Source organism: Elephantulus edwardii, unplaced genomic scaffold (genome assembly GCF_000299155.1).
Source record: "Elephantulus edwardii isolate Elephantulus edwardi_28Jun2011 unplaced genomic scaffold, EleEdw1.0 scaffold00049, whole genome shotgun sequence".
NCBI classification, from domain to species: Eukaryota; Metazoa; Chordata; class Mammalia; order Macroscelidea; family Macroscelididae; genus Elephantulus; species Elephantulus edwardii.
Window position 1 is genome coordinate 8,395,977 of NW_006399799.1, and position 27,206 is coordinate 8,423,182.

The window sequence follows — 27,206 nt, forward strand, 5'->3', positions numbered from 1 at the left end:
CCCCGGTGTCATTCAAACTGCCAAACCATCTTCACAGAGATTTTTCTCACTTTCCAGGGTCTTCAAGACTCCAGGGCTGCGCACCCCAGCAGCCAGAGAGCGGATTTACAACATCTCTGTGAACGGCAGCCCCCTCGCCGACAACAAAGAGATCTTCCTCACTGTGCCGGTGGGAGGCGGAGAGGTGAAGTGCTGCAGAGAGAAGCCAGGCCACCGTGCTGTGGAGCCAGGCGTTATTTCCCCGGGTCTCTAACCCCCTTCCCTCCCTCAGACTCCTTTGGTCACAGAGGTTGTGATTGTCGTAGGGCCTGCGGAGGAAAGCTCTTTGCCCAACTCTGTTTCTCAGCAAGTAACTATTTGCCCACCTGTCTCGTAGCAGGCCCAACATGTACATGACATGCTTCTTGCCCTTGAGACAGCGGTTGAATACTCAGGAAGACAAGTACACAGTTACCTACAGCATCATGTGATGGGTGCAGGGAGAGAGACATTGATTGAAGCAGAGAGGAGAAAACCTTCCTGTGTGTGTAGTCTAAAAGGGGAAACCTGAGTGCACCTTCACGCACTTTGTAACTTGAAGGGGTTCTGAAGCAGGCTGCTCCCAGTTCCCTTGGACTGAGTTGAGCAAGTTGGAAGCATAGCTCCTTTGAGGGAAAGATAGTTTATCTTCTGCATGGCCTGACAGATTCTTCTATGAATGTGCTTGCCTTTGCACTTGGATTATCTAGCTCCTGACTGAGTCACTGTCTCCTTAGTGCTGACACCCCCTCCTGCCTGCCTTAGATTTCTCCATCCCAGCCATTCCCCTCCACCAAGTGCAGAATATCAAGGGGATGCTATTGGGCTACCAGAGCAGGGGATTCCTGCCCTAAAGGGCATGACATGCTCCCTTCCACACAGAGCATGCGGCTACCGGCCAGTGACCTGCGGAGGATGGATTTCACACAGCTGGACCCAGAGGCCTTGGGAAATGTTAAGAAACTCTCCGTAAGTCTCCTTTTGTCATCTCCACACAGTTGCTTGCTTAGTTTCGGTTTGCATCGGATTGCCTTTTGAGTCTGCGCTGATGCTTTATAAGAATTGTATTGCCTAATTTTCCTAAGGGATTTTGACTTGGGGCCTATTTTCATTACACCAGCTCTCCCCCTAAAGTAATATCTCAAATTGCCTCCAATAGAAGTTCTACAATAGAATAAAAATTTTATCTCCTGTGGCAGTGAGTGGCAGGGTCCTTGGGACATGGTTTACTGCCAGGAACTGAAATTCACAATAGTTAAGAAAGTAAAGAGAGTTTGTATGGACTCTCTCAGCAACAAAGGGATGAATAGTCAGCCATCTAGAGAGGCCAGGACCTCAGGAGTACGAGTATATGGACCCTCATTTAGTGCAACCCACAACTGGAGCTTCTCTGTCTTCAGGGTCCATGCACTCATTTTGCACATCTTTATTCCATCCTCCTGGCAGTTCATCACCACAAGAATCGTGGTTCTCATGTTCCTTAACATTATATGTGGCTTTGGGTGCCACACTTCCCACTCCATTGTTCCATCTAAGAGGAGGCGTTTAATTGCCTCAGCTTTAGTCAGGTGACCACACCTGGTTCTGACAGCCTAGGATGGGACACTTGGTGCAAACAGGGCTGCCTCCACTCACCTTCTGTGTGTTCTAAGAAGGAGCAGGGGGCCATGGTGGAGGTGACTTTCTAAGCATATCCTCCTGAACCCAGTGCTAGAAGCCACTTAGATCCTATGATGGTTGTTAGCTAGATAAGAATATAAATGCTCCCAAATTATACCTTCAGTTCTTCATTTAGGATATTCTCTTTTAAATTGAGGTTCAGAAAGGTTTGTGAATTCCTTCGCAGACCCAGCTGGCTCCAGTTCCACTGACTGGCCTGAAACAGCTAACGGGGCCAGCACGCCAAATTCTCTGAACCACCCCCCTCTCCTTTTCCTTCAGAGTCGCCTTGCTGAGATCTGCAAGAGCCTACAGTCACACAAATGAGGCAGCTCTTCCACGATGCCAAGGCAGATGACCCTCGAGAGACTTCTTCCCTTCAGCCTTATTGTTTCTTTGAGTGTTATCCTTAGGAAGTTTGGGGAGAGAACATGCTGGAGACACACTGTTCCCCTTCATTAGATACAGCTTTGCTGCTGCTTCCGGCCTCACGTCTCCCAACCTCAGTGACCCCAGACACTCGCCGGTGCATCTCTGAAATCAGAGCTTCCCATCATTCTCCCCGCTGAATTCTCCTTCCTGCCCTCAGACCTACTGCCTGCTGAGCGGCCCCTCTCTGCCCTGCCCTACCTCCAGTGGAGGTGGGATGGAAGAGCCTCATGTTCTGGGAAAAAAACTGCCTACTTCCTCTCATCAGGGAACATTCTGCCTGGCATTTCCATTCTATGTACGTTAAAAGCTGGGAGGCTCAGAGAAGCAAGCACTCTGGGTCGCAGGAGAGCAATCCAGGAAGCTGGGAGGGACTGAACAAGACGTGCACACCTCAGCCCTCCCACACCCAGCTCCTTTCTCCTGTGATGGAAACTGCACGGCGCAACGGAACCTTACCTGCCATGCCTAATAGCTGTGACTTTTAAGAAAGTGTTGTGTTTATCTCTTTATTCTTTTTTAATTTATCCCTTTTTACTGAAGACCAAAAATTGGTTTGGAGGCAGCTTCCAAGTCCTGCTCCTCTACCTCTTTAGTGGTGGGAATTTGGGTAAGGGAATAGGAGAGCTCAGATTGTCGTAGGTTTTTACATGACCAGCCATCCATGGTCCAGCGGCCCCTGCCAGGTCTATAGTCTCAGCAAAGAGCACTTCTTTCCTGTGGGGTCTACCAGGGGACCAGGTATCAACTTGTGGCAAGGAGGTCTCCAGCCAGCCTCTGCCACAAGGAACCATCGGACATGTTCCAAGAATATGGGGACACGACCCCCCTCAGGCTTAAAGTACATCAATTTACTCATGAATGACTCTTACTGTTTCTTTATGACCATTTTAGTAGACCAGTTCTGTTCAAGCTATTCCTCTCTTGCCTAAGACTTGTACATACTGTTTTCCTGATTTATAGTAACTCTAAGTTGATTTGTTTTTATCAGAGTACTTAAAGTTACCCTGATTTCAATAAATTGTGGGGTTTTTATTGATACTCAGTCTGCCTGTCATCTCTACAGGAAGTCCATGCCGGGAATCCACCTTACGACTTTCCTAAGGTGGGAAAACCTTTGCTTTAGGCAGAATCTGACAGCTGAAGGAGAGCACCATCACCCCAAGATCCATGACACGGGTAACCTCCATCTCCAAGCAGTTTCTCCAAACACCTCCCTTCTATGAGCTAGAAACGGACATCTGAGAGGACAGAACCTACAGTACTTTCCCTGTAGAGTCAAGTCTCAGCTAAGAAGGCGTAAGGTTAACTCCATAATTTTTTCCTCACTTCCCAAAGAGAGAAGTGGAGTCTGGAAGATTTGCCTGCCTAGACTTATTTCTGCATTGGAGACGACTGGCCTGGAAGAGGGTTCTGCTTGAGAAGGAAACAAGCTGGGGCATCAGTTAACCAGGTCAGCTGGTTTACTAAGAAGGAGCCCATTGGTCAGTGACAGCATTTGAATTACCGCATTTCAAGTATGTAACCCAGTTTACAAAGCCACTAAGCCTAAGGCTTCTGCATTTATCAGTTATAAGAAGGAACCCAGCTCCAACATGCTTTACCCAGAGCAAGGCTCACCCTATTTCACTCCATTTCGCCACTGCCTGAGTGAGCCTAATTGTGGAAAAGGCATCATATGCAGCAGGTGCCTAAAAATGCCTGTGAGGAACTGAGATGAGGAGGCCTTCATTCTGCACAAGGAGCTGATGTAGAAGGAAATCAGTTCCCTGTCGCAGGATTTTGATCATGTCTGAACTAGCAGAGCTGAGACAGAACTCACTCCTTGCCACCGAGTCAGAGCCCATGCACAGCTGCTCCAACAGGTTTCTGGGCGGCTGTAAATCCCTGTGGGAGGAGATGGCCCATCTCCACCTGGAGGTCGCCTGTGGATTTGAACTGCCAGACCAGTGCCACCTTTGGGTTAGCACAACTCCCTGTGGACCACACCCCCAGGCTCAGGATGTTGCAAAGAAAATGTAAATCAGTCAGTCCACAAACCCAAAGGGCCTGTAGTTATACTTTTAACCCATTTGTTTTAATTTAGCTTCAGTTTAACCATTTAAAAGGGAAGTTCATTTTTTTTAAAAAAAAAAGTCAGGTCTGGCAACAATCCCATAATCAACGAGTAGCAGCTTCCTCTACCCCCTAAAGAACCAAATAGGAATTTGGGACCCAATTTGCTTTGACTCATTGGCTTCTCCCTTTCCAGGATTAGGTGTTTCCCACCCTCCAAGAACCCCCTGGTGGCATAGTATAGCATCAGATTGAGAGTTCAAGTCCACTACCTGCTCCTAGGGAGGAAAACTCGGCAGCAGTAGGTGTTATAATCCTTAGGTTGTAAAGCACTCCACTGCTAACTGAAGGTCAGTGGTTCAAGTCCACCAGCCACTCCACTGCAAAGTGGCTGTCAGCTTCTGTAAGGATTTACAGCCCTGGGAACCCTGTTCTACAGGGATGATGTGAAGGAACTCAACAGCAGCTCAGTTTATAACCACTTTATCACAAAACCCCCCAAAATCCCACCAACAGTAATGTGCACCTGCAGTCTGCGGCACTTGGTTGGTGCTCCTGAGCTGACATAGGGTCCGCAGGGCTGACATATTCTGACCCTCAGATATTGAATGTGGTGAAGGACATACCCATACCTTTGGCACCAAGATATCAAAAGCCCAGCTCCATCTGCAAATTTCCAGTGCCCACAGCACATGCTGTGTGTCACAATATGCCAAGAACCATCAGGATGGAGACAGGTGAAGATCCCCAAGGATTCAACTCTTCAGTATAAAGGTCACGTTGGCAAATGTACTCAACTTTCTTAACAATGCCCCAGCCGGCTGTCAAGAGTTGTTATGGTGGAGGGAAGAGTGGGGGCAAAGATGAAGTATGAACTCAGAAGGGATGTAGTATTTGCAATGGGGAAAGACATTTCATATTTTCACGCTTTTCTTTTACTTAGATTAGCCATATTGGTTAAAACATTCCTTGGGGCTTGAGATAAACCTAATCTGCTACCAAGATGTTGCTGGGCATCACGAGCCAGGGTTTAAATGGCAAAAGGGTAAAGAGGTCTGGAGAGGAGAGGCTGTATGGCTGGAACCCCTGTGTGATGCAAATGGTTACTACACTCAGCTGCTGGCCAAGAGGCCCAAGACTGCCATCCACCTAGAGGTGCCTGGGAAAACAGACTGAGTTCTACTTCCAAACAGCCAGCCACTGAAAACTACGGAGCCGTTTACTGATGCATGTGAGGTCGTCCTGAGGCAGAGCATCGACAGCCAATGGTGGCTGTAATGTAAGAATTGTGTACTGAGCAGTGTGATGTGGGTGATGGGAGAGCCCCCCCGCCCCCGAGTCCTGAATTCAGTCACCAGTGAAGACACCACCCTGTCTCTTGGGAGCCTCTCACACCACCCAAGGAGCAGGTCAGGGGGAAGCTCTCTTCTAAAACCTCAGCAATGACGTTAGGCCTTGGCCTCTCACAATGCACTGCTGAGACCTAGCTACTTAACTGCTCAGGCTTGCCTCCCAAGCAGGCACTTGTTTAAATGTTTACATTTCTTCTCTAACCTGAGGATCAGGGATTTCAATACCCAGAGCACTTAGTTTCAATTTCTGACTATATACATCTGCAGTTTGGTGCTTACACATTACTGACAACACAAAGTGGGCACTTACTGTGTGCCAGGCACTGTTACACGTTGGGGTGTGTACTTGATGGGGGGGATGTCTTCCATTCCCTGGTTGCACGTCTCTTTTGGTGTGGATGTTCACAGAGCAATTCACCCAATATCTCTCTCCCATTACTCATTCTCCCTTCCCCATGAGGGGCAGGGAGCAAGTCTGCTACCCCTCTATACAGAGATCCCAGACACAAGTGGTGGAGAACCCCCAGGGGTGCAGGAGGCAAGTGCAGAAACCCTCCCACCCAAACTGCTCAACGGCTGAAATGGCCTGAAAGAGGTGCTGTATCACAGACAAGTTTTTATTACTTTGTCCTGCATACAGAACCCAAGAAATATAAAAACATTTCCAGAATTAGCCAAAGGAACCACCTCCCCAACCAGCCCCCTCCCTCCCTGGGTGGGCTCAGACAGGGGGTCGGGGGCTGCAGGCCGCCTTCCGCTGTCTAGTGAACAAGTTCCATAGAAAAATAGATCTGTAGGGGCTCCCAGGGGGCCATCGCCCCGCATCACGTGGCACCTGTGCAGGGCTGGGCCTGGGAGCGCTCGGAATTCTGGGACCTCACTCCTCAGCAGAGGGGAGATCTACCCTGGACACCGAAGTCCTGTCAACACAGCCAGGGACCCCCTCTGCAGGACACAGCAAGGATGAACCTTCAGGGAAGGACTGATGAGTCTGAAGATAGGGATGGGGCTCCCTCTGTCCATAATGGGGGATGCTGGCCCCAAAGCCGTGTCCTTTCCAGGTGTCCTGGAAAGGTGGAGGGGGGAGGGCAGAGCCTAGAAAGCACCTGGCAGAAGACACCTTGACCTGAGCTAGAGCAGGTTCTCAGTAGATAGGAAACAGGGTGGGTGGGTGGGGGACCCCAAGGAGAAAAGAGCTGCTGCTGACTGGGTGAGGCCAACGGCCGTCCAAACACCTGCACTCCTTGGGGATGTGTTGTCCCCCAGCCTTTACCTCATCTACCAGCCCCTCAAGGACTCTGGGTGTCCTAGGGTCCCAGCTGCCTGCTGAAAACTCCCACCCTAAAGAAAGAAACTCCCCTCCAAGGCCCTGTTCAACTGACGCCTCAACCTGCCGCACCACTCCACACTCACTCTTTATGGGTGACCATCCCTCCCCTTGCTACCAGAGTTCTCCCTGGGCCTGTCTGAAGGTATGATTCCTGGACGCCTGGGCCTGGCGTAAGCCCCCCCAGCTACAGCCTCCTTTCATCTGGCATCACTTCCTCTGAAGCCCCATCACACCTCACCTACCTGCACCCAGCCAAACCCAAACAGGCATCTCTCAAGGATGGCCTGGGCTGACCCAGCACAGCTCCAGCAGCCTTCTGGCCGCCCTCTCAAAGCTCTGGTCTTGCAGGATAACAGAGTCATTCTGGATAAGAGAACTCGGGAGTCAGCTCAGCGCAGCCACTTTGGCAGAACTGCAGAGGAGCCATGGGGCATCAGCACCCCTCGGCGGAGGCTGGGTGGTGCTTGGGAAGGAACCAGTAGGAGGGAGTCCCCTCTACCACACCCCTGATCTGCCTGAGGAAGTGTTGGTGCCACAGGGCAAGATCAAAGACTCTCTCCACAGCCACTCTCATGCCTGGATTGGGAACCAGACAATATGAGTTCTATGTCCAGCTCTGACAACTCCTCCCCATCGATGTGGTGGGGAGTTGGACCAGACTGTTAGACAGAGAAGGTCCAGCTCCAAAAATCTTCTCTTTACCATCTGCTATGGATGGAAAGCAAAGCTCTGAGGTCTCTAGAGAGAAAACACCTCCTCTCAGGATGTCCTGGCCAGTGACTTTGTAAAAGAAATGTAATAAGAGAACTGGTGGAGCCCCAGGCAAGCACCAGGGCCTTGAGTGGCCTGGCCAGGACCTCCACCCTCACCCTGAGCTGTCAGCCTAAGAGCAGGGAAAGCAGAACTGAGCTCCTGCATCCGTGGCCCTCAAGGTCCAGCCCCTGAGCTCAGCACCATCTCTACCTACCTGAACCTCAGGGGCCAGTGCCCAGGTGGCCCCCAGCCCAGGCCCACAACCTATCCCTCAGCCTTGCTTCTCAAGCCTGCAGCACCAGGCAGCTGTGCTCACTGGTGCTTCTCAATGTGCCTGCAGGGAAAGGAGCATCCTTCAGGACAAACTCAATGGGTATGGAAGACCGATGCTTGAGGGTGATGGAAGTCTGTCTGCTCTCTCCCTACCTGTCCCTGCTTCCAGCTCTGAGATCCTGGTTGTTGCCACATTTTAATCTCAGGGGTCCTCCCTGGGAATCTGAGCCTTTTTCCCAGGGAGGGGAGTGTACTGAGGGAGAGCTAAATTAGCTGACACATTCATAACGGGGAAAGTAGGCAGTGAAATGAGGGAAGCTGTGGCCCCAGACAAGCTCTGTGTCTGAGCAGAGGAAGAGAATGCTCCCTTGCCGTGAGCTGCTGGCCAGCATCCTTGGACAGGGGTGGCGGTCTGGACCCTCACTGAGGTCCTGGCGTGACAGAATGTGGGTCGCTCACACCTGTACCCCCTGGCCCTGCAGCTGAAGTACTTGTGCCCGCAGGGTGCTGATCCCACTGAGGAGGGCCTCTTGATGCTCAGCTGACGTGATGCCCAGGCTCACCAGGTCCCTGTAAACAAAGGATGGTCAGCAGAGGCCTGGCCACCCGCTGCTCCCCCCAGGAAGCTCTCTCTGCACAAGCTGTCCCTCTCTGTTTCCAGACAGTGCAAGGCCTCACATCAGGGCAGGATGGAGCTTCCCACAGGCAGGGAGCACCAGGGAGCGCCTGAGTCCCCAAGCCCCGGGTTTCTCTCGACTCAGACTCACTGCACAGTCATCGTAGCCACAGCCTCCAAGCTCCCATAGCCAGCTGCAGCGAAGCTGTCCTTGTAGCGGCAAAGGTCCAGGGCCTCCAGCCACGCACCCACGGAGCCAAAGGAGGGAAAGGTAGAGAAGGCACGGTCCGCCAGTGGGGTGGGGGGCCTGGGGTCAGAGGAGCTGTGATCAGTCAGCAGCAGGGCTGACCTGGTAGCTCCCCTGAGGAGTGACCAGCTCAAGGACAGGAGATGGGGACACTTGATGCAGGTGGCTCACACACAGGTGCCAGGCATGCTCAAAGCAGGTGAGGGCTCTAGGGCTCAGAGACTGGGCCAGAGGGTTGCGCCTGAGGCAGTTAAAGGAAGCAAGGGTACTAGATCAGTCAGGGAGAACAGGCCAAGGACAAGAGGTGGCCTGTGCTTGGGACAACTAATATCACTTTCACTTCTTTTATTTATTGGAACTACATTAATCCAGCCAATGCTGGGATAAAAAGGACAACAGCCAGCCCAACAGATGTGTGGGTGAGCAGCTGGTGAGTCCTAGCTCTGGTGGCCACCTGATGAGCTGCCGTGCCTGGCCAGGCAGGCAGGGCACCCACGGCGAGTGAGAGGTTGACTCTCTCTGCTGTGGGTGAGGGCACTAAGGAAAGAACCTACAGACAAGGGAGGGAGGGACGTGTCAGTGGTACCTGGGGCAGCTGGTCGTGGCACACTTTGGGGGCTCTGGGTCCTGCACCATCTTGCTCAAGATGTTGTAGATCTGGGAGAACCTGGGGCGCTCACCAGGGTCCTTCTGCCAGCAGTCAAGCATCAGTCGGTGCAGGGGCAAAGGGCAGTTCCTGGGGGGTGGCAGCCGGAAGCCATCCTCCACTGCCTTGATCACCTATGCCACAGTGTGAGGGGGGAGGGCAGAAGGCTTTAGGACACACACACACACATCCCAAGGAGGGCCCAGGTCGTGACCGGGCAAGGGGAGGTGGCAGGTAAAGAGAAAGCAAATGGACAGAGAAGAGAGGCCTGGCATGAGGAAGTCAGAGGTTAGAGGATCAGAAGGTCGGGAGCTGGGATGACAGGTCACTCACATCCTGCCCAGACATGTCCCAGTAGGGCCGCTCCCCAAAGGCCATCACTTCCCACATGACGACGCCGAAGCTCCACACATCACTGGCAGAGCTGAAGTGGCCGAACTGAAGGGTCTCGGGAGCAGCCCACAGAGCTGGGCTCCGGCCACTCTGCGGGCAGATAAGCAGACGGGGAGCAACAGTCACTTCCATCCACAGCCCACAGAGCCCCAGATCAGCAACCCCTGTCCTCCCAAGACAAACTGCCAAACCAACTGCAGCATCACCTCTGGGAAGACCCACAAGCCCATCCCCCAGGGGAATCCTCCCCGGCATTTTCTGAGGACCAACTGTGTGAGGGGACAGTGGGAGTGGCCCCCATATAGCAGGCCTGGGGAGGTGGGACTCTGGTAGTTAATGGGAGAAGTAATGATGAGGGAAGTTGGCTGAGGAAGAGATCCTCACCATGGTGGTGAACACAGCCTCGGCCCGGTCCCGGGGTCCCCGACCAAAGCCAGAGATCTTGCAGGAGAGGCCACTGCCAAGCAACACGCGGCGTGCTGCCAGACCCCTGTGGACGTAGCCCATCTCTGACAGGTACTTCATGGCCGACGCCAGTCCTGGCAGCAGCCCCATCAGCTGTCCGGCCACCAGCTGCCCCTCGTGCCGCTGTCAAGGAGAGAGAATGAGGCTGAGGTCGCACACTCGGTTCCTCTGGTGCTGGGTGGCCCCAGGAGAGTCATTCAGAAAAACCTCTCTGAGCTCCAGCCTACCCCTGTGACCCACCTGGCAAGCCTGGCCAGTAGAGTTTTATAAGGAATGACCAGTAGAAAAGTGAGGGAACAAAAAAAAAAAAAAGTGAAGAACCAAGAACAACACAAGTAGCAGTACCCCACCCTAGGGCCAGGGCTCACCCTAAGGAAGCCGTCCAGGGCCCCGAGGCTCATGTACTCGGTGACGATCATCGAGGTGCTTCCTGTGTTCAGGGAAGGGGGACACACACGCGTTAAGGTGCTCTACTCAGCGCACACATGCTCCCCGACCCAGGTCCCGGCCTGGGCCAACAGCACAGAGCCAAGGCCAAGCCCTCCTAATCTTGCCACATGCAGTCTATGTCTGGCCCTAGTATCTGCTATGAGAGGAGCAGAAGAGGAATCATTTATGAGAGAACAAAGGTCAGGAGTGATAAAAACTTTATTAAGAAAGGTCACCTAAGGAGGGGAGCCCTGTGGCCCTCGTGGCAAGAAACTGCACAGCAATCCTAAAGGAATATGGTTCAAATCCACCGCTGTTCTACAGAAGAAGGATGGGCAAGCTCTTCCTGTGAAACTTACAGCCTCTGAAAACCTTCTGGAAGGTCAGCTCTGCATTGGTTCCAACGTGATGGCACACAAGGAGAGGACTGTCCACCCCATTGGAGTATCATCACAAGTCAGAAATATCAGTTAGTGAGGCCACCCCAGGTCTAAAGGGCCAGTCATTCTGAGTCAGGGAAAGGAAGCTGGGTCCCCAGGTGGACAGCAGTGTCCACTTCTCCCCACTCATGTCCCTGCATCCCTTGGTTGGGCAGTGGGAAGTGGTCACTCACCTCGCGTGACAACACCTTCCAGACGCACAATGTGGCTGTGGTCAAACTGGCCCAAGGTGAGGGCCTCGGCCAGGAAGCTGAGCCTCTGCGAGTCCGAGCAGCCGTCCCTCAGCATGTGCACAGCCACCGGGAGCTCCTGGCGGCCGGGAAGCTGCAGGCACCCGCAGTACAGCTCCCCAAAGCGGCCTGTGGGCAAACAGCACACCGAAACCCTGGAGGCCCCCCACCCGTGCCGACCCAGGCAGGGTGAGCAGAGGAGAAGGCCGCTTCTGGGTCCTGGGCTGTTTCTGGGCTGAAGGCTCTAGATCCCAGTACACTGAGTGACTCTGAACCTCATTTTTCTTGGCCTCACTTTCTTTCTCTGTAAAATGGGGACAACAGTCCGGCCTGCCTGACTCACAGGGAAGTTCCAAAGTGTCAAGAGAGAACACTGCACATGTTCAAGCTTCAAAAGACATGAAACTACGTCAATAACATGACTGTGCCTGGCAACAGCATTAGGGGCTGTTGACAGCAGCCTACCTTCTATGATCACAGGAGGCGGGGGGCTGACAGAGGAAAGAAAGTAAGGCAGGAAACTAAGTGAGCCAGCTCCGCCTCAGCCCAGGATGAGCAGATAACATGCCCATTTCACAGAGGACAAGCTGAGGCTCGGCAGAGAAAGGGGCATGTCCCTGGTCATGTAGCTAGAAACCAGCAGAGCCAGGACTAGAATGCAGGTGTGTCTGGTCCCCAAGTCAACAAGGACCCCTCCCTACTGCACCAGGAAACTGTTCAGTCTGCACAGGCCACCCTGAAGGGACCTGAATGGAGAAGGCAGTGACCAAGGGAATGAGAGAGGGAAGACCAGGCCCAGGCCCGCTACGCCTTCCCTGGAATCAGGTAGAGGTGGCCTTGCTGTGGAGGAAGGCTTCCAAGATGACCTGTGGGGTGGAGGCTGGAAGCGGCTTCTGGGTAAATTGGGACTCGGGTGGAGTTAGAGAGACGGGGCGGGAACTGAATGGAGACAAAATTTCCCAGGGGAGACTGGCTGTTAGGTGCCCAGCTTGCCTGTTCCAAGGCTCCTCTCCAGTGTGACGCTTTTTGCATCCAGCTCCTTAGCGAACAGATGCACAGCCTGCAGTGGGTCCCCACAGCTCTGGGGGTCCAGGAAAGTGCGGCGAGTTGGGACTTTGACTGGGGACACAAGATGAGAAAGAGATGAGGAAAGGGACCTCCACCACAGAAGAGTGGGGACAAAGAAGTGGGCCAGGAAGTGAGGGAAGGTGGAGGCCAGGGCCCCAGCCAGACTCACAGTGGAAATACAGCTCCTCTTCATCGTGGGCATCGCGACCTCCTTTGCCATAGCTGCAGGGCCTGGGGACACAGCCACTCTCAGAGCCAGGGCGCCCCTGCCCTCCCCATCTCACCAGCACTGTGCACAGCACAACATCTGTGTCCCCCTGAGGGACCTTTTTGTCCTGCAAGCTTCTCACTGGTCTGACAAGCCCCTTCACATAACACACATATGACCCCAGACCCAGACCCATGCCCCACCCTATGAGCATATTAGTTATTTTCACATTAGGGCCCAATGACAATTCTTGCAACTCCAGAGGCATTCAAATCCACACCACTGACTAGGCCTCCATCTCACTCCTGTCTCCCTACTGGTCAAAGAGCAGGAACAAGACAGCGCTCTGGGGGCTTCCAGCCTAAGGAGGACGAAAAGCTGCCATACTATAAGTGGACATAGATGGATCTGACCCAGACCAGTGATAAAAGAAGGCCAAAGGGTTGTGCCAGAATGTCACAGACCAGCATTTCTGGGGTGAGGTGGGGAGTCTGAGGCAGGGCTTTGCTGGGAGGAGATAAAAACTGTGGCTGTTATTCTGGGAGCAGAGGAGAGTCCCTGTGTGGATTTAAGCTGGGAGTGGGGGGTGCTGAGATGCCATTTGCAGTTTAGAAAGATCATCTGGCTGTTAAGTGGCTGCTGCTGCTGCTGTCCTTGCAGGAGACAGTGGTGCCACAGGCCCTGGGTCTAACCGCGAGCACGGGAGAAATAAGAGGGCACATGTGAGATTGAGGGGACAGGAGTCACAGGACTTGGGAGGAGAAGTTAGGAGTGACTCACAGACTTGTCTAGCAGAGTTTAGGTGGTGCCATTTACCGAGCTGGGGAAAAGTATGTTTGGAGGGAGGTGAAAAATTCGTGTTTACACAACTGAGTTTGCAGAATCTGTGCAATAAGTGCTGTCGTCATAAACTGCTGATGAGTCATCCCCTGACTTACTATGACTCCACAGACACGGAAATGTGTGCTGTCCAGTCCTGTGCCGCTCCTGTGATCTGCGAGGATCAGAAGTAGATCACCAGGCCTTTCTTCCTAATCTATCTTAGTCTGGAAACTCTGCTGAAACCTGTTCGGCATCATAATAACATGCCAGCCTCACTGCCACATGGGTGGTGGCTGCACATGGCACATACTTGGCTGAGGGTCAAAGCTGAGTCTCCTGCATGGAAGGTGAAAATTCTACCACTAAACCAACACCGGATTTTGAACATGAAGTGTTTCCTTGCTCTGTTCTGAGGACTGCTTCTTGGTCCAAGTATAGGTTTCATATAAGCACGATCAAGTGCTCTGAGATTCCCATTTTCCTCAAGGTTAGCCACAATTTGTTGTGATCCACACAGTCAAATGCCTTTGCATAGTCAATGAAACACAGACAGACATTCCTCAGGTACTCTTTCTTTCTGCCAAGATCCACCTGACATTGGCAATAATGTCCCTGGTGCCATGACCTCTTCTAATACAGCCTGTATTTCTGGTAGTTCTCTGCCAAAGTACTGTTCCAGTCTTTTCTGGATAATTTTCAGCAGGATTTTGCTAGTACATGATATTAGTGATGTTGTTCGATAATTTCCACACTCTGTCAGGTCACTTTTTTTTGGAATGGGGGTAAATATGGATCTCTTCCAGATAGTTGGCCAAGTAGTTGTCCTCCAAATTGCCTGGCACAACTTGATGAGCACCTGCTGGGTAGCATCTAGCATCTGTTTGCTGAAATAAGTCAATTAGTATTCCATCAATTCCTGGGGCTTTTTTGCCAAGTCCTTCAGAGAAGTCTGCACGTCCTCCTTCATCACCATTGCTTCATGATTATATGTTGTTTCTTGAAATTCTTCTGTGTCAGCCAATTCTTTTTGGTACGATGACTGTATACTCCTTCCACCTGCTTTTAATGCTTCTTGAATCATTCAATATCCTGTCCAGAGCACCTTACGCATTGCAGCTCATGGCTGCATGGTTCAAAATCAGGAAAGAAAAAAAAAAAAGAAAAAACCAAAATCAGGAAAGGAGTGTGTCAGGGATGTATCCTGTCCCCGTGCCTTTTCAATCTGTATGCAGAACAGATCATTCGGGTAACAGGGCTTTATGAGAAGTGCAGCATCAGGATTGGAGGAAGACCTCATTAACAACCTATGATATGCAAATGACACAACCCAGCTTGCTGAAGCTGAGGAGGACTTGAAGCACTAACTGTAAAAGATCAAGGACTGTAGTCTTCAATATGGATTGACGCTTGAAGACAAAGATTCTCACCACTGGGCTAATTGTCAGCACTATGATAGATGGAGAAGAGATTGAGGTTGTTAGCAGTTACAGCTTGCTTGGATCCACAATCAACATTCTTAACACCAGCAGTCAGGAAATCAAAGGATGAATTGCACTGGGAGAATCTGCTAGCATGGACTTCTCCAGAGTGCTGAAGAGCAACGATGTCAGTCTATATACAGAGGTGCGCCTAATCCAGGCCATGGTCTTCTCAATTACTTGTTACGCTTCAGGGAGTTGGACAATGACTAAGGCTTATAGAAGAAGAATAAATGCCTTTGAATTGTGGTGTTGAAGAAGAGTCTTGAACATATCATGGACTGCCAAGGAAACAAATAGGTCTGTCTTGGAAAGGGTGAAACCAAGTCTTTCCTTGGAGGCTAGGATTTTGAAGTTCCACCTCACTTACTCTGGGCACGTGGCCACAAGAGATCAGTCCTTGGAGAAGGACATCATGCTCAAAGGGTGGAGGGACAGCGCAGGAGAGGGAGACCCAGGATGAGATGGACTGATACAGTAACTGGGGCAATGGGGATTGGTGCGTCAGAGTTAGGGAGACTGGCTCAGGACAGGGGAGGGCTCAGAGCTGCTGTACATAGGGTCACTATGCATCACAGGCGACTCAACAGCTCATAACAACAATAACATACTATGACAGGTTTGGAAGCAGGAGTGGCATCCACTTCCTAAAAAACAAGCCTCCGAGGGAAGCTATGGTGGCCTAGTGGCAAGAAGCTGCACTGCAATCCCAGAGGCTCATGGTTCAAATCCACCAGATGCTCTGCTGGAAAAGGAGGGACAATCTCCTCCTGTACCAGTCAGATCCTATTTGAGGGTATACACACACAAAATAATAATAATAAAAAAAAAAGAACAAGCCTCCAGAAACTCTGTGAACTCTGATAAATGTCGATAGTTGTAGAGGGGCTTCAGGCCTTTTGTTCATAGGGTTGCTATGAGTCATCCTGGACTCGAAGGTGATCAACAACAACAACAAATCAGCTCAATGAGCAAAGTGGGGATGATTCATGAGAAGGGAGTTAGATGTGTGTGTCTGCAGCTTGGGAGAGAGGTCTGCTCTGAAGATCCATTATGGGAACCATAAGCATTGCCCAGGGAGAGTGCGGAGCCTGAAAAGAGAGAGATTGCGAACAAATCTTAGGAATGCCAACATTTAGAAGCTGAGTAGAGGAGAAGAAAGCTACAGAGAATACTAAGAAGTAACTAGCAGGGATGTAAGACACTGAGGCTGGAAAGGTTCTGGGACCAAGGCTAGAGGAGGTAAAGCAGGCAAGAGAGAAAGTAAAGAGCCTAAGAGAGACTCGATCACATTTAGATGATGACAGGAAGCAGTGGAAAACTGAGGAGGTGTAGGATGAAGTGGCTGTGATTGGTGGTTAACAGCATGGGTCCTAGAATCTGGCTGAATGGACTTGCTTCAAGTTCCTCCAACCAGTAGTTATAGGACAGGGATGGCTCAGTGTTCCCTTTAATAAGATGGGAATAAAAATTAACACTGGAGAGGGACATCATGCTTGAGAAGGCAGAAGGATAGCAAAAGAGAGGAGGACCTTCAACTAGGGAGATTGACACAGTGACTGGAGCAATGGGTTCGGGTGTATCAGACTCTAAGGATGGTCCAGAATAGGACAGGGCTCAGATTTGTTGTTCATAAGGTCACTATGAGTAGTACTCGACAGCACCTAATAACAACAACCTGACAGCATTGTTGCAAAGAGCTGAATGTTAGCTATTGTGTGACACAAGGAGTGCTTGGGTAGCACAAATGGTTAAATACGTGACTATCAGATAAGACCGGTGGTTCAAGTCCAACCAGAGGTACTTCAGGAGACAGTACAGGCAATCTGCTTCTGAAAGGTCACTGCCTTGAAAACCCTATGGAGCAATGCACATGTACAGCTGTTCTAAGTTGGAATCTGTTCAACGTCACCAACAGTTATGAGGGAAAGACCAACTCACTCCCATCAAGTGGGTCCCAACTCACAAGGACCCTCTGGGCCTCAGCAGAACTGTCCGGCAGGGTTTGTACAGCTGTGCAGACTGCCTCCTCCTTCTCCCACGGGGGAGTTGGGCTACCAACTTTTCAGTTAACACACTAGTGTAAGAGGTCTGCTCAGAGGGGCATGCATGCTGGAGAAGTACGTCTGTCCATCAGCACTCACTACTGTCAAGTAGATTCCTATTCACAGCATCCTCCCTTCCATCAGACTTCCAAGGCCATAAATCACAAGAAGAGGACACTGTCCATCTGTCTTTGATGGAATGAGTGGCAATTTTGAACCTCCAGGACAGCCTTTGAGTTAACAGCACAACTTGCTATGTACTGTATACACCACCAGAGCTAGGCTGGTTGATTCTCCCTATTTTAGTGCACCCTAGTTTTGAACAATTCTGAAGCCCACTATTGGCTTGCTCTGCCTTCGCCAGCCCACCTACTTGTAGAGGTTCCTAGGCAGCTGCTCTTGTTTTGTGGTCTCTGCTCCAGCCAGCTGAAGACTGACCCACAGAGAGGAGATACTGCTTGCTCACTTCTCCCCACACCTCCCTCTGTCCTCCGGGGTCCCTGAGCTCAAAGCCAGGACAAGCTGCTCTCGGCTCCTATCTAACCCTGGCTTTCCCAGATCCAGGGCAGGGTCACTTAAGCCAGTGAGGAAGGGGCTCCTCACACTTGGCCTGCCACCCTGACTCACCTGCACCAGGCAGAGCTCCAGACCATGTCTAATCTCCTCGCTTCCTCTCAATGCCTCGCTCATAGCCAAGCAGTCAGGGCCAAACGAATGCTCACTAGCCCTCCAGCCCACAGGCTGCTGAGCTGTGGCTCCCAAACCAGCCGTGTCTTCCCTCAGCTCCCCCCACATGAGCTTCTCCAGTCTGTTGGCCTCCACTCCCTGCTAGAAACCACTGGGGGCTGCCTTTGCGTAAAGTGGAGGGGGTTCCTGAACAGAGGGAGAAACAGGGCCATGAGGGGGCTAAATGCCCGTGCTGTGAGCAAAGACCGAAATCTTCTCTGAACCAGAGAAGCACCACATTTTCCTCCTCCTCCCCCTTTGCCCACTCCCCCACAGGCATCTTTCCTCTGGGAGTAAGGGGTTTCTGACTTATTAATTCCCCTTTCTGTCCTCCTCCCTCCCACACGTACACACACAGACACACAATTTCTGCCTTTCTTCCCTTTGCCTGTGTTCAAGGGCCTCAAGATCCTTTGGGAGCAAGGGCTGGGGCCTGGGGGTGGGTACTGGGCTCCTCAGGAGAATCCTAATCACACCGGAGCAGCCGGAGCTTGATGCCACCCTCAGTGATGCCTTCTGACATTTAATGAGTTAAGGAGCTAAATCCCCTTCATCCCAGAGCGGCTGAGCTGGCAGCAGTGCTGGCTGCCACAGCTGCGAGGGGAGGGGCCAACTCCTCACGCTTGGATCTCCACAGCAGCGCGCTCGCATGGCACCTCTACACGTGTGCAACCAATCACCCCAGGCACAGAGCCAGCGGGCCCCAGCACACACTCAGGTGCACAGGGGTGTGACCCCCCATGCCCACCCCCCAAGGGCTCACCATGCTGGGACTGTCCACCTACCTCCTCCACACGGCCAGCACACTCATCACGGAGCCCAGGACGAGGAGGGCAGAGATGGTCACCACGGTGACGACAACTGCGGGGCTCTGATCCCTGGACCCTGAGGTGGCTGGAGGAAAACCATGGGGCTGAGGCAGGTTGGCACCCTCCTGACCATACCCCGTGGCAGGGTTCTCTAAAGCATCTCCGAATATGGTGCTGTCTTCCAGCAGCAGGGAGACCTGGGCTGACCACAGCAGCACAGCTTGCTCTCCCAAAGTGGGGCACATACACTGCTGTCCAGCTCAGAGAGGAGGGGAGCAAGGGTCCTGGATGACAAACCTGGTCACCCCTCTGCCTCTCAGCAGGGCAGTAAGAGATTTACAGTGACTCTGCAGGGCCAATGGCCTCTGGCTGGAGTTTTTCTCAACTCCCGTCCCCGCCCAGATGGCTCACCAACAAGGACAATGAGAGCTAACATTAATGCACAGTTAACTCTATTGAAGGCACAGGGCTGTGTGCCTTAAACATAGGATCTTATTTTATCATCAGAAATCCCATGAGGTTGTGCTGTCTCCATTTTACTGCTGTGAAAACTGAGACTGAGAAGAGTTGTATAGTTTGTCCAAGGCCACATCGCTAATAAACACTAAACCCAAAATGTGAACCTGACTCCAGAATCCTCCACCTGACTCCAAAGTCTATGTCTTAGACTATTTCCCTGAGAAAGATGTCCAGGGGTCCCAGACTCTCGGTACCCTCCATTCACCCATTCACCTCCGCATGCGTTCGCAAATGCCCACCCTGCACCAGGCGGGTGCTGGTACTGGGGGACAGCAGTGAAAAGAGCCAGAAGGCCCTACACTGATAGAAAGGCATGGGCCAGTGGGGGAGACAGGAACAGGAATTTGAACTGCTGCATGAGAAAGGAGACATGGAGATCATGGTCAGAGCACATCTTCCTAAACCAGCGAGGAAGGGTCCCAGGATTGTTTGTCTGAATAGGACTTGGACAGCTGAGAAGGGTTTTGATGATGTTTCAATGCACAGGCAACATGTGGGAAATGGCAGGTCAGTAGAGAGATATGTGGGAGAATGGGGAGGACTTGGGAAGGAGAGAGAACTTGGGAGACCTTGAATGCTGGACTAAGGAGTATGAACTTTATCCTCAGGACTGAGGAGTTAGGGTGCAATGCATAGAGTTCCCACCAAGGAAAAAAGGGGAAACGGGTCATGGGTTGAAGGCGGGGATGCAAGGGAGGTGTCCAGCAGTCCTGAAGGTGGGAAAATACACTTCTCCAGGCACCATCAGACCTCAGCAAGTGACAGGAGAAGGACAGTAGTCCACATCAGGGACCTGGCAGGGCAGTGCAGGCCAGGGAGTAAAAGCTGGTGATAATTTCTGTAACCTGTCATGTCCTCATAGAGAGAGGTTTGGGGCCAGGTGGGTCAGGAGCCTGGAAGATGAGTAGAGCCTAGAGTTTCTAGACTAGTGAGGAGGAACAGAAGGAGAGTTAGAGGCCAATGAGACTAGGATCAGAGAGAGGAATTCAGAGCCCCAGGTTCCAGAAGCAGAGGACATGGTTCAGGATACTGCCTGTGGCAGGAAAGCGGAATTTGCAAGGTCTGTGAACTGAGGACATGAATACATGGGCATAGAAGTTAAGAGTGGGGTTAAGGTGTGGCCAGCAGCTTGCTCTGGCCACGTTTAGTGAAAGCTGGATCTAGTGACTCATTTCTAATGGACAGAACATGGCAGAAACAATGAGACGCTATTTCTGAGATCACTTTTATTCTCATTGCTGGTGAGTAGGAATCAACTCCTAGCTGACCGTCCATTGTGTTTCCAAAGGAAATCACAAGGGAGGAGATCTTCTTGCAGAGCTGCCACTGAAGAGGCTCTTCTCTTCTGGGTTCGTAGTGCAATTCTCAATGGACGACGCCACGCCAACTCCCGTTATCTTTGGATAGGTTACAAAAAGAAAGAGGTTACCGATCCTAGGCTCCCTCTGATGCTGTCAAATTGCTCACCATTTCTGAAAGAATCTACTCAGTATGCGAAAAGTATCCCTAAGGAAAAGCCCTTGGGGCAAGAACTGTTGTCTCAAGCAAACAGGCAGTGAGGGCCTGAAAAGGGAAGCAGATCCTCCCCCAGTTAAACCTGAGATAGTTCAAAAAGTCAGTCATTGTCTTGGAGTTGGAACCAACTCAAGAGTTGACCGTCCAAAGCTGTCAATCACATGGAAGGAGACTGTGCGTTTTTCTCCCAAGGAGCCGAGGAGCCGCTGATGGAGTCAAAGCTCCACAGGCGCAGCATTTGCGTTAGTAAACATCTCCCTATGAAGCTCCCTGAACCCCTAACCCCAGACACTGCTTGTAGAGAACCTACGCAAACGGCGCCTCACTGAACAGCACCCAAATTCCTGATCACAAAAACTATAAGAGGATATATATCTTTGGTTTTAGGGCACTAAGCTCTGGGCTAATGTTATGCGGAAATAGATGGCCAATACAGCGCTGAAGCATGAGCCTAAGTCGGGGTCAGAGCTCACTATAAAGAGTGTTCTAGAGATTAGAAATCTCCTCCTCCCATAGCCACGGCCACAGCAAGGGAGCTCGGGGACAAGGAAAGGCCATCTCTTCTAACGGAGAAGCACCAAACGAATGGACATCAGCAGCCCTTTTCAGCTAACAGTCCTCAGTTGCTCCCCTCCACACTCACCCCAGCCAACCTCATGAACCTTTGTTCAGAAGACTTCTTCTACCCAAAATGACTTTCCTGTCCATCTTCACATATTCAAATGTTCCCCAGCCTTCAAGACTCCGCGCTAATCTCCTCTTCCCAGCACCTGGCCAAGGTCTGGCACAAGACAGGCATTCAAGCAAGAAGTGCTGTCTTCCTTCCCAGAGCTCAAACTCCCTCAACATTTTATCTTCACTTCCCTTTGGGCTCAGAGCTCTTCCTATCTTGGATTAAAGTCATGTAGCAGGTTGGAAAGAATTATTATCTTGACAGCTGCTGCCAGAATGCCTCTTAGGGGGAACTGCCTTTGTTCAGGAAACTACTTTCATGAGCTGCTCCGGGTAGATAGAGGTGAGATCCTGAGGGCTGGGTTAGCAGCAGACAGAACAACAAAGGAGATAGCAAGACTGCTCTGCACACATATTGGAAGGGAATTTGGGGGTGAGCAGTGGGGAGAGGCACTAGGGAAGGAATGTAGAGTGGGAGTAAGGCAGCACAATACTGTGGGGAGGCCAGCGATGTTCTCAGATCAGATCTCATGTTCAGCTTTTGTTTAGTTTTGCTTTGATAAGAAGAGCTTTATTCAGCTAAAATCCACCTACTAGACAATGCGCCCATTTAAAGTGCACAAACCTCCTTTTGTTTTGTTTCATGGACTGATGCAGTGCAGTGGCCCTTCATGCCCCTTATCCCTGCCTTCAGTGAAGTCAGCTCCACACTCCAAGGCTTTAGAGGGTAAAGAGACAGTGACCCATGCTGGGGTCAACATCCCAGCAGAGAGAAAGAAGTAGAGTGAGAACATGAATCATGAAGTCAGAGACCAAGGTGACCATGAACCCACAGCCAACTCTTCCAAGAGAAAGGCTGGAATCCCAGGGAGGGCACAAGTTTCCACAGACACAGGTAGGTCAAAAGAGCCAGAGAGGCACCAGCTGTGCCACAGGTCAATGCTGGTCAAAAGTTCCTCAGTAGCAAGTTTTTTCTGGACAGGTGTCCATCTAATTCATGTCAATGAAGAGGAGTCAGTGGAGTCCAGATGAGTTCATGCATTAGATTGAAATTAAACTGTTCTGCAGCTCTCTTAATTGGACTAGGCACAATCTCCTTCTCTCTTTGTGTCCTTGCTCCACCCCATCCAGGACGCTCTCTGCCCAGGCTTGCCTTCCTCAACTTGTACACATCACTTACCCTCCCCTGGGGTCTGCACTTCGATGCTGGGGTTGAAGCTCTGAGCCTCCCAGGAGGGTCCCAAGGAAGCTGCCCGGATCTGAAAGACGTAGCGGGTGGCTGGCTTCAGGTTGGTGACGGTCACTGCAGGTGCCCCTGTCTTCACTGTGGAGTAAGTCTGCTCACTCTGACCCTGGAGAGGGATTGAGACATGAAGCCCAGACCCAGAGTCAGACCCCTCTCCTGAAAGAGTGGGGGAAAGGGGCAGAAGGCTAGGGCAGCATCACTAGCCAAACAAGGACTGGGTGAAAGACCTTGCCCCTAGGCATTGTGGGGAAATTCCATAGATTTCTTTTTTTTTCTTTCTTCATGTATATGTTTGGGTGGCAGCTCTGGTTTCTTTACACAGATTTCTTCCATAGGATTTTCAATCTTATTCTCCATCACAAGTTCCCACTTCTTTCCCACATTCGTTTGGTTATAACTAACACAAGCTACACCTCCAAGTAAGAGAAACTCTATGGAAAGTGGGAGAGCCTTCTCAGAAAGGGGGGAGAAAATGATGGGCATCAGAACATAGAGGTCCTGGGTGAACTGGTCAGTGCCCTGTGGGCCTAATGCTCCAGAGAAAATGAGTGCTGACAACCGGCCACCCTTGAAGGTTCACAAGACTTCTGTATCCACTTGTCATCTGATTTCCACACCTATCCGTTAAGGCATGGAGAGTCGGAGGTATTGCTGGTTTAACAGAGACTGGGTTCAGAGAAGTGAAGAGCTTTGCCCCAGGTCCTCCATAGGAACATTATAACAGCAACAGCTGTCCTTGACAGCACACCTACTCATTGCCAACTACTGGGCTCTATCTCCTTCAGCATGGAGCCAATATTTTTATCCCTCTGTTATAAGATTCATGGCTTGCATCAGGTACACTTTAGTCTTTAAACTGGCATCCTTGCTCTACAAATTATAAAACTCAGAGAGGTGAATCTTAAAATGGAGTTGTACATCAAGGAAGTATCAGTGCTTATTGTTCTACACACACTTCCCAATTCCTTCTCCAGCACATATGTACTAGCTCTGTGTCTTTACCCACATCTCTCTATTACAGCCCCTGCTCTCATCTGATTACAGCCCCTGCTCTCATCTGATCACAGCCCCTCAAAGGGCAGCCTCCAGTACTCTGTGGTCCTGGTTTTTACTGAATTCAGGACTAGGGGCAGACTTTGCGTCAAGTTCAGCCAACTGGAATTGGCCTTCCAGGCACTTGAACAAGCAAGCCATGGAAAGGCAAAGAGGTAATAGTAATAATAATAATAATGGTTACCGGAAGTACTAGGGAGCAGGGTAGCGTGTGGGAGGTGGGAGGAGGCGCAGAGCGTAAGGCTGACCACCTGTGGCCACTGTAAAGTGCTATGCATGCACTCTGTCTCTGCAGAGCAGGCTGCAGTGGACGTGCAGAGAGAAATAGAGCTGAGAAGCCCCCTTGACATCACTGCAGACCTAGGTAGCCTAGTCGCACTTCTGGTTGTTGGGCTTCATGACATTTTCCTGGCAATCTTTCAAATATGACTCTTTTTCTACTTGATCCTCTTTTTGACTCGGCAACCTCATCCACTCACCTTCTGACAGTCCCTAAACCTGAAAATTCACAATTTTGGATAAGGATCCGGTGATCTAAGCCTGGAAAAGGAGAGCTAGCTGGTAAGTGAGGGTGCAGTTAGCAAGGACCCTGCAACATCCACCCAGCTCAGCCTTGAGTGGGTGTCTGTCTATGCTCTGATTACCGATTATTGGATCAATGGACCCTTTCTAAGCACTTGCTGCATTTCTAGCTTCTTTCCAAAGTCCTATGCTGCCGTCTCCTAAACACTAGGGCTCCCACCAGGGTCATCTCCTTCAGTGACCATCTCAATGACAATAGCCTCAATTTACTCTCTGACTGCCCTTGAGCTTCAGTCCTGCAAGTCCACCTGGATGTCTCATAGGCCCTTGGATACTAAATGAGCAAAACGGAGTTCACCACCATTCCCTCAGCATGTTTCGCCTCCGTGGTTTTTCATATCAACCAGAGGCATCATCTCTAGGATGTCAGATTATACACCTGTCAGTGACTCGGGAGTCCCTCCTTCTTCCTGTCCACCCCCACACTCATAGTTCTCAAAAGGTAACTGATACTCACAACTACTATCTGAGTCAGCAAAGAAATGAATGAAGCTTTTCCAATAGAAGTTCCTGCCTTCTTGTCACTGAGGAATGAGGGGAACTCTGACATACACAGTGCTGAAGCTGAAAGGGGTTTCATTTAATGAATATACTTTCTCACTAAGGTGAGAAATAGCTTAACAGCAAATTACATACCAGATTGAAGCAGTTTCATAATAAATTTATGGGGGAAAGAGTTAATGGTTGAAACATAGCCCCATTTGTCAAATCATGGTTGGAATGCAAACAAAGATTGACTACAGATACAAGAGGCCAGCAAAAATCAATGAAAGTATTCTAGGAGAATCAATTGGGTATATGGAGCTTCCAATAGAGGGTATGCTATGATATACTTTATTATCATTTGCAAGTTATGCGTTACACATACTTTATAGTGGCATAATTTATAATAATTCATACACTTATCTTCCTGGAGAGCTGATTGTTAAACATCTGCCAGCACAAATCAGGACTGAGTAATGTGCATACATGGTCATATATTTTTACAAAATTGGAGGGGAAAATTCTTTTTTTTTCGTCAAGAGGGTTCCACCGATTGCATGTATAAGGTTCTATCCCATAAAGCCTCAGTTAGACCTAGAGAACCTCTGTCAACTGGAAACACGACACTGCCGTGGTGACAACCATGAGACATGACGACTAGTGGTGATGGAGACTAGAACAGCATAGAGGGAGGGGTCGATTTTGTGGAGGGGAACAGAAAGGAGGGGTCCAGAAGGTCACTTAGGAGGTTGGTGCACACCTTTAGAAAAGAAGCAAGGAAGAAACCCGGTAGACCAGAGGACAGACAACTGCAGGCAATGCAAACCCCTGACTCACCTTCTCGTAGTACCGGATCTCATACTCAGTGTTGTTGGCACCAAGGGCTCCAGCAGGGATAGGCTCCCGCCACGACAGGGACACACTCTGGGGTTCCACTCGGTCCCTGCGGATTTCATCCTCCCAGTGCGCTGAAAGTAAGCAATGTGGCATTCTAGGCTCAGACTGGAATGCAGGGAAGGGTCAGGGTCTCAGGAAAGGTAGGGCATGCAGAGGAGAAGGGCAGGACTAGAGAAAACCTGAGGGTGGAGCCCAAGGCCATGTGGGCGGGGCAAGAGACCCGAGGGGCGGGGCCTGAGGACCAGAGGGGAGGAGACTATAGGGTTGGTAGGCAGGTTTGATGAGACGTGAGGGATGCGCCCATCCCTCTACAGCTCTCTCCTCAGTTTCCTGAGGAAAACAAGCACAAGACTTCTGGTTGCGTGACCACCCAGCCCACCCCCCAGGTCCCAGCTTCACTCATCGCATCAGTGCTAATCCCTCTGGTTCTTTCCATAGTTTCTGTGATTTGAGGGATATCAGAGAAAATCTGGAAGACCTGGACTATTCTATCTAGCAGTCTAGTCAAGAGGTGTTAATGTCTGAAAGAAAGGCAGGAGTCCCAGCTGACAGGGAGGAAAGGGTATTACTACACTTTGGATATGCTGAGTCCAGAAGGTTCAGAAAAAATGATGTGCAGATGTAGCTAGACAAAATAAATAAAAAAATAACTTGAAAAAGTAGCTAGACATCAGCTCCAGAAGATAGAGGTTTGTGAGCCTTAGAATGTGAATGGATGAGATTGCCCACGGAGAAAGATTGCCTAGGAAGCAGGAAGATGAGCTTTTAGTATGCAAATCCCAAGGGATCGACAAGGGATGTTGTTGTTAGGTGCCCTGGAGTCAAGTAACACTCACAGCCACTCTATGAATAAGATTTGAACCTTTTCTATCCTGTAGCATGCTCATCTTCTCTGACACACTTGAACCCACTGCTGCAGTCACTGTGTCAATTCATCTTGTTGGAGGTCTTCCTCTCTTTTGCTGACCCTCCATTTTTTTTTCAAGCATGTTGTCCCTTTCCAAGGAATAGCCTTACCTAGCAATCTGTGCAAAGTATGAGAAACAAGGTCTCTCCACTTTTGCCTCCAAGGAGCATTCTGGCTTCATCTTCTCCAAGACATATCTGTACTTCTGGAAATCCATGGGATATTCAGCACCCCTCTCCAACACCACAACTTAACGGCATTGATTCTTCTTCTGTCATCCTTATTCACTGCCCAGCTCTCAGATTTGTAACAAATGATTAAAAAGTCTATGGCTTATATCAGGGGTACCTTAACTTCAAACTGACATCAGCCTACTAAGTATTTTGGAGAGATACCTGACAGCAGACTTGCCCACAGCAATACATCTCCTTGTCTCCTGAGTGCTGATAACAAGGGTGTTGATTGTGGATTCAAGTAAGATTCAAGTTGTCAACAACTTCAATCTTATCTCCATCTATCACGATACTGTGTATTGACCCAATGGTAAGGACCTCTGTTTTCTTGCTGTTGAGATATAATTCATAATAATCCATGATCTTCTGCAGCAAGTGTTTCATGACCTGCAAGCAAGGATGTGTCCTCTACATAACGCAGGTTGTTAATGAGTCTTCCTTCGATCCTAATCCTACATTCCTCTTTACAGAGTACAGCTTCAAGAATTATTTGCCTGAGAGGGAGGTGCTTCACCCATGTTAGTCTCAGCAGACAGGAACCCCACAATGCAACATGCTACCTAAGGCTACTATACAGTGGGAAAGGCTGCTCCACAAACATTTGGACA

At 50.5% G+C, this 27,206-nt stretch overlaps 2 protein-coding genes across 2 annotated transcripts in view; one reads left to right on the forward strand and one right to left on the reverse strand.

The window, feature by feature from the left end:
• CDCA8 (cell division cycle associated 8) overlaps positions 1 to 2,004 on the forward strand; it is a 28,547-nt gene extending 26,543 nt beyond the window's left edge. The window contains exons 8-10 of the mRNA XM_006886464.1: positions 58 to 184; positions 901 to 987; positions 1,960 to 2,004. Of these exons, the coding sequence (XP_006886526.1) occupies positions 58 to 184; positions 901 to 987; positions 1,960 to 2,004 (259 nt within the window). The remainder of the gene's footprint in view (positions 1 to 57; positions 185 to 900; positions 988 to 1,959) is intronic.
• A 6,320-nt stretch (positions 2,005 to 8,324) lies between these two features.
• The window catches only part of EPHA10 (EPH receptor A10), a 50,167-nt gene continuing 31,285 nt past the window's right edge, over positions 8,325 to 27,206 (reverse strand). The window contains exons 6-17 of the mRNA XM_006886465.1: positions 25,399 to 25,529; positions 22,378 to 22,549; positions 18,468 to 18,576; positions 12,573 to 12,634; positions 12,329 to 12,454; positions 11,279 to 11,464; positions 10,605 to 10,666; positions 10,156 to 10,359; positions 9,712 to 9,861; positions 9,319 to 9,512; positions 8,637 to 8,792; positions 8,325 to 8,439 (exon numbers count right to left, since the gene is read on the reverse strand). Coding sequence (XP_006886527.1) covers positions 8,325 to 8,439; positions 8,637 to 8,792; positions 9,319 to 9,512; positions 9,712 to 9,861; positions 10,156 to 10,359; positions 10,605 to 10,666; positions 11,279 to 11,464; positions 12,329 to 12,454; positions 12,573 to 12,634; positions 18,468 to 18,576; positions 22,378 to 22,549; positions 25,399 to 25,529 — 1,667 coding nt within the window. The remainder of the gene's footprint in view (positions 8,440 to 8,636; positions 8,793 to 9,318; positions 9,513 to 9,711; positions 9,862 to 10,155; positions 10,360 to 10,604; positions 10,667 to 11,278; positions 11,465 to 12,328; positions 12,455 to 12,572; positions 12,635 to 18,467; positions 18,577 to 22,377; positions 22,550 to 25,398; positions 25,530 to 27,206) is intronic.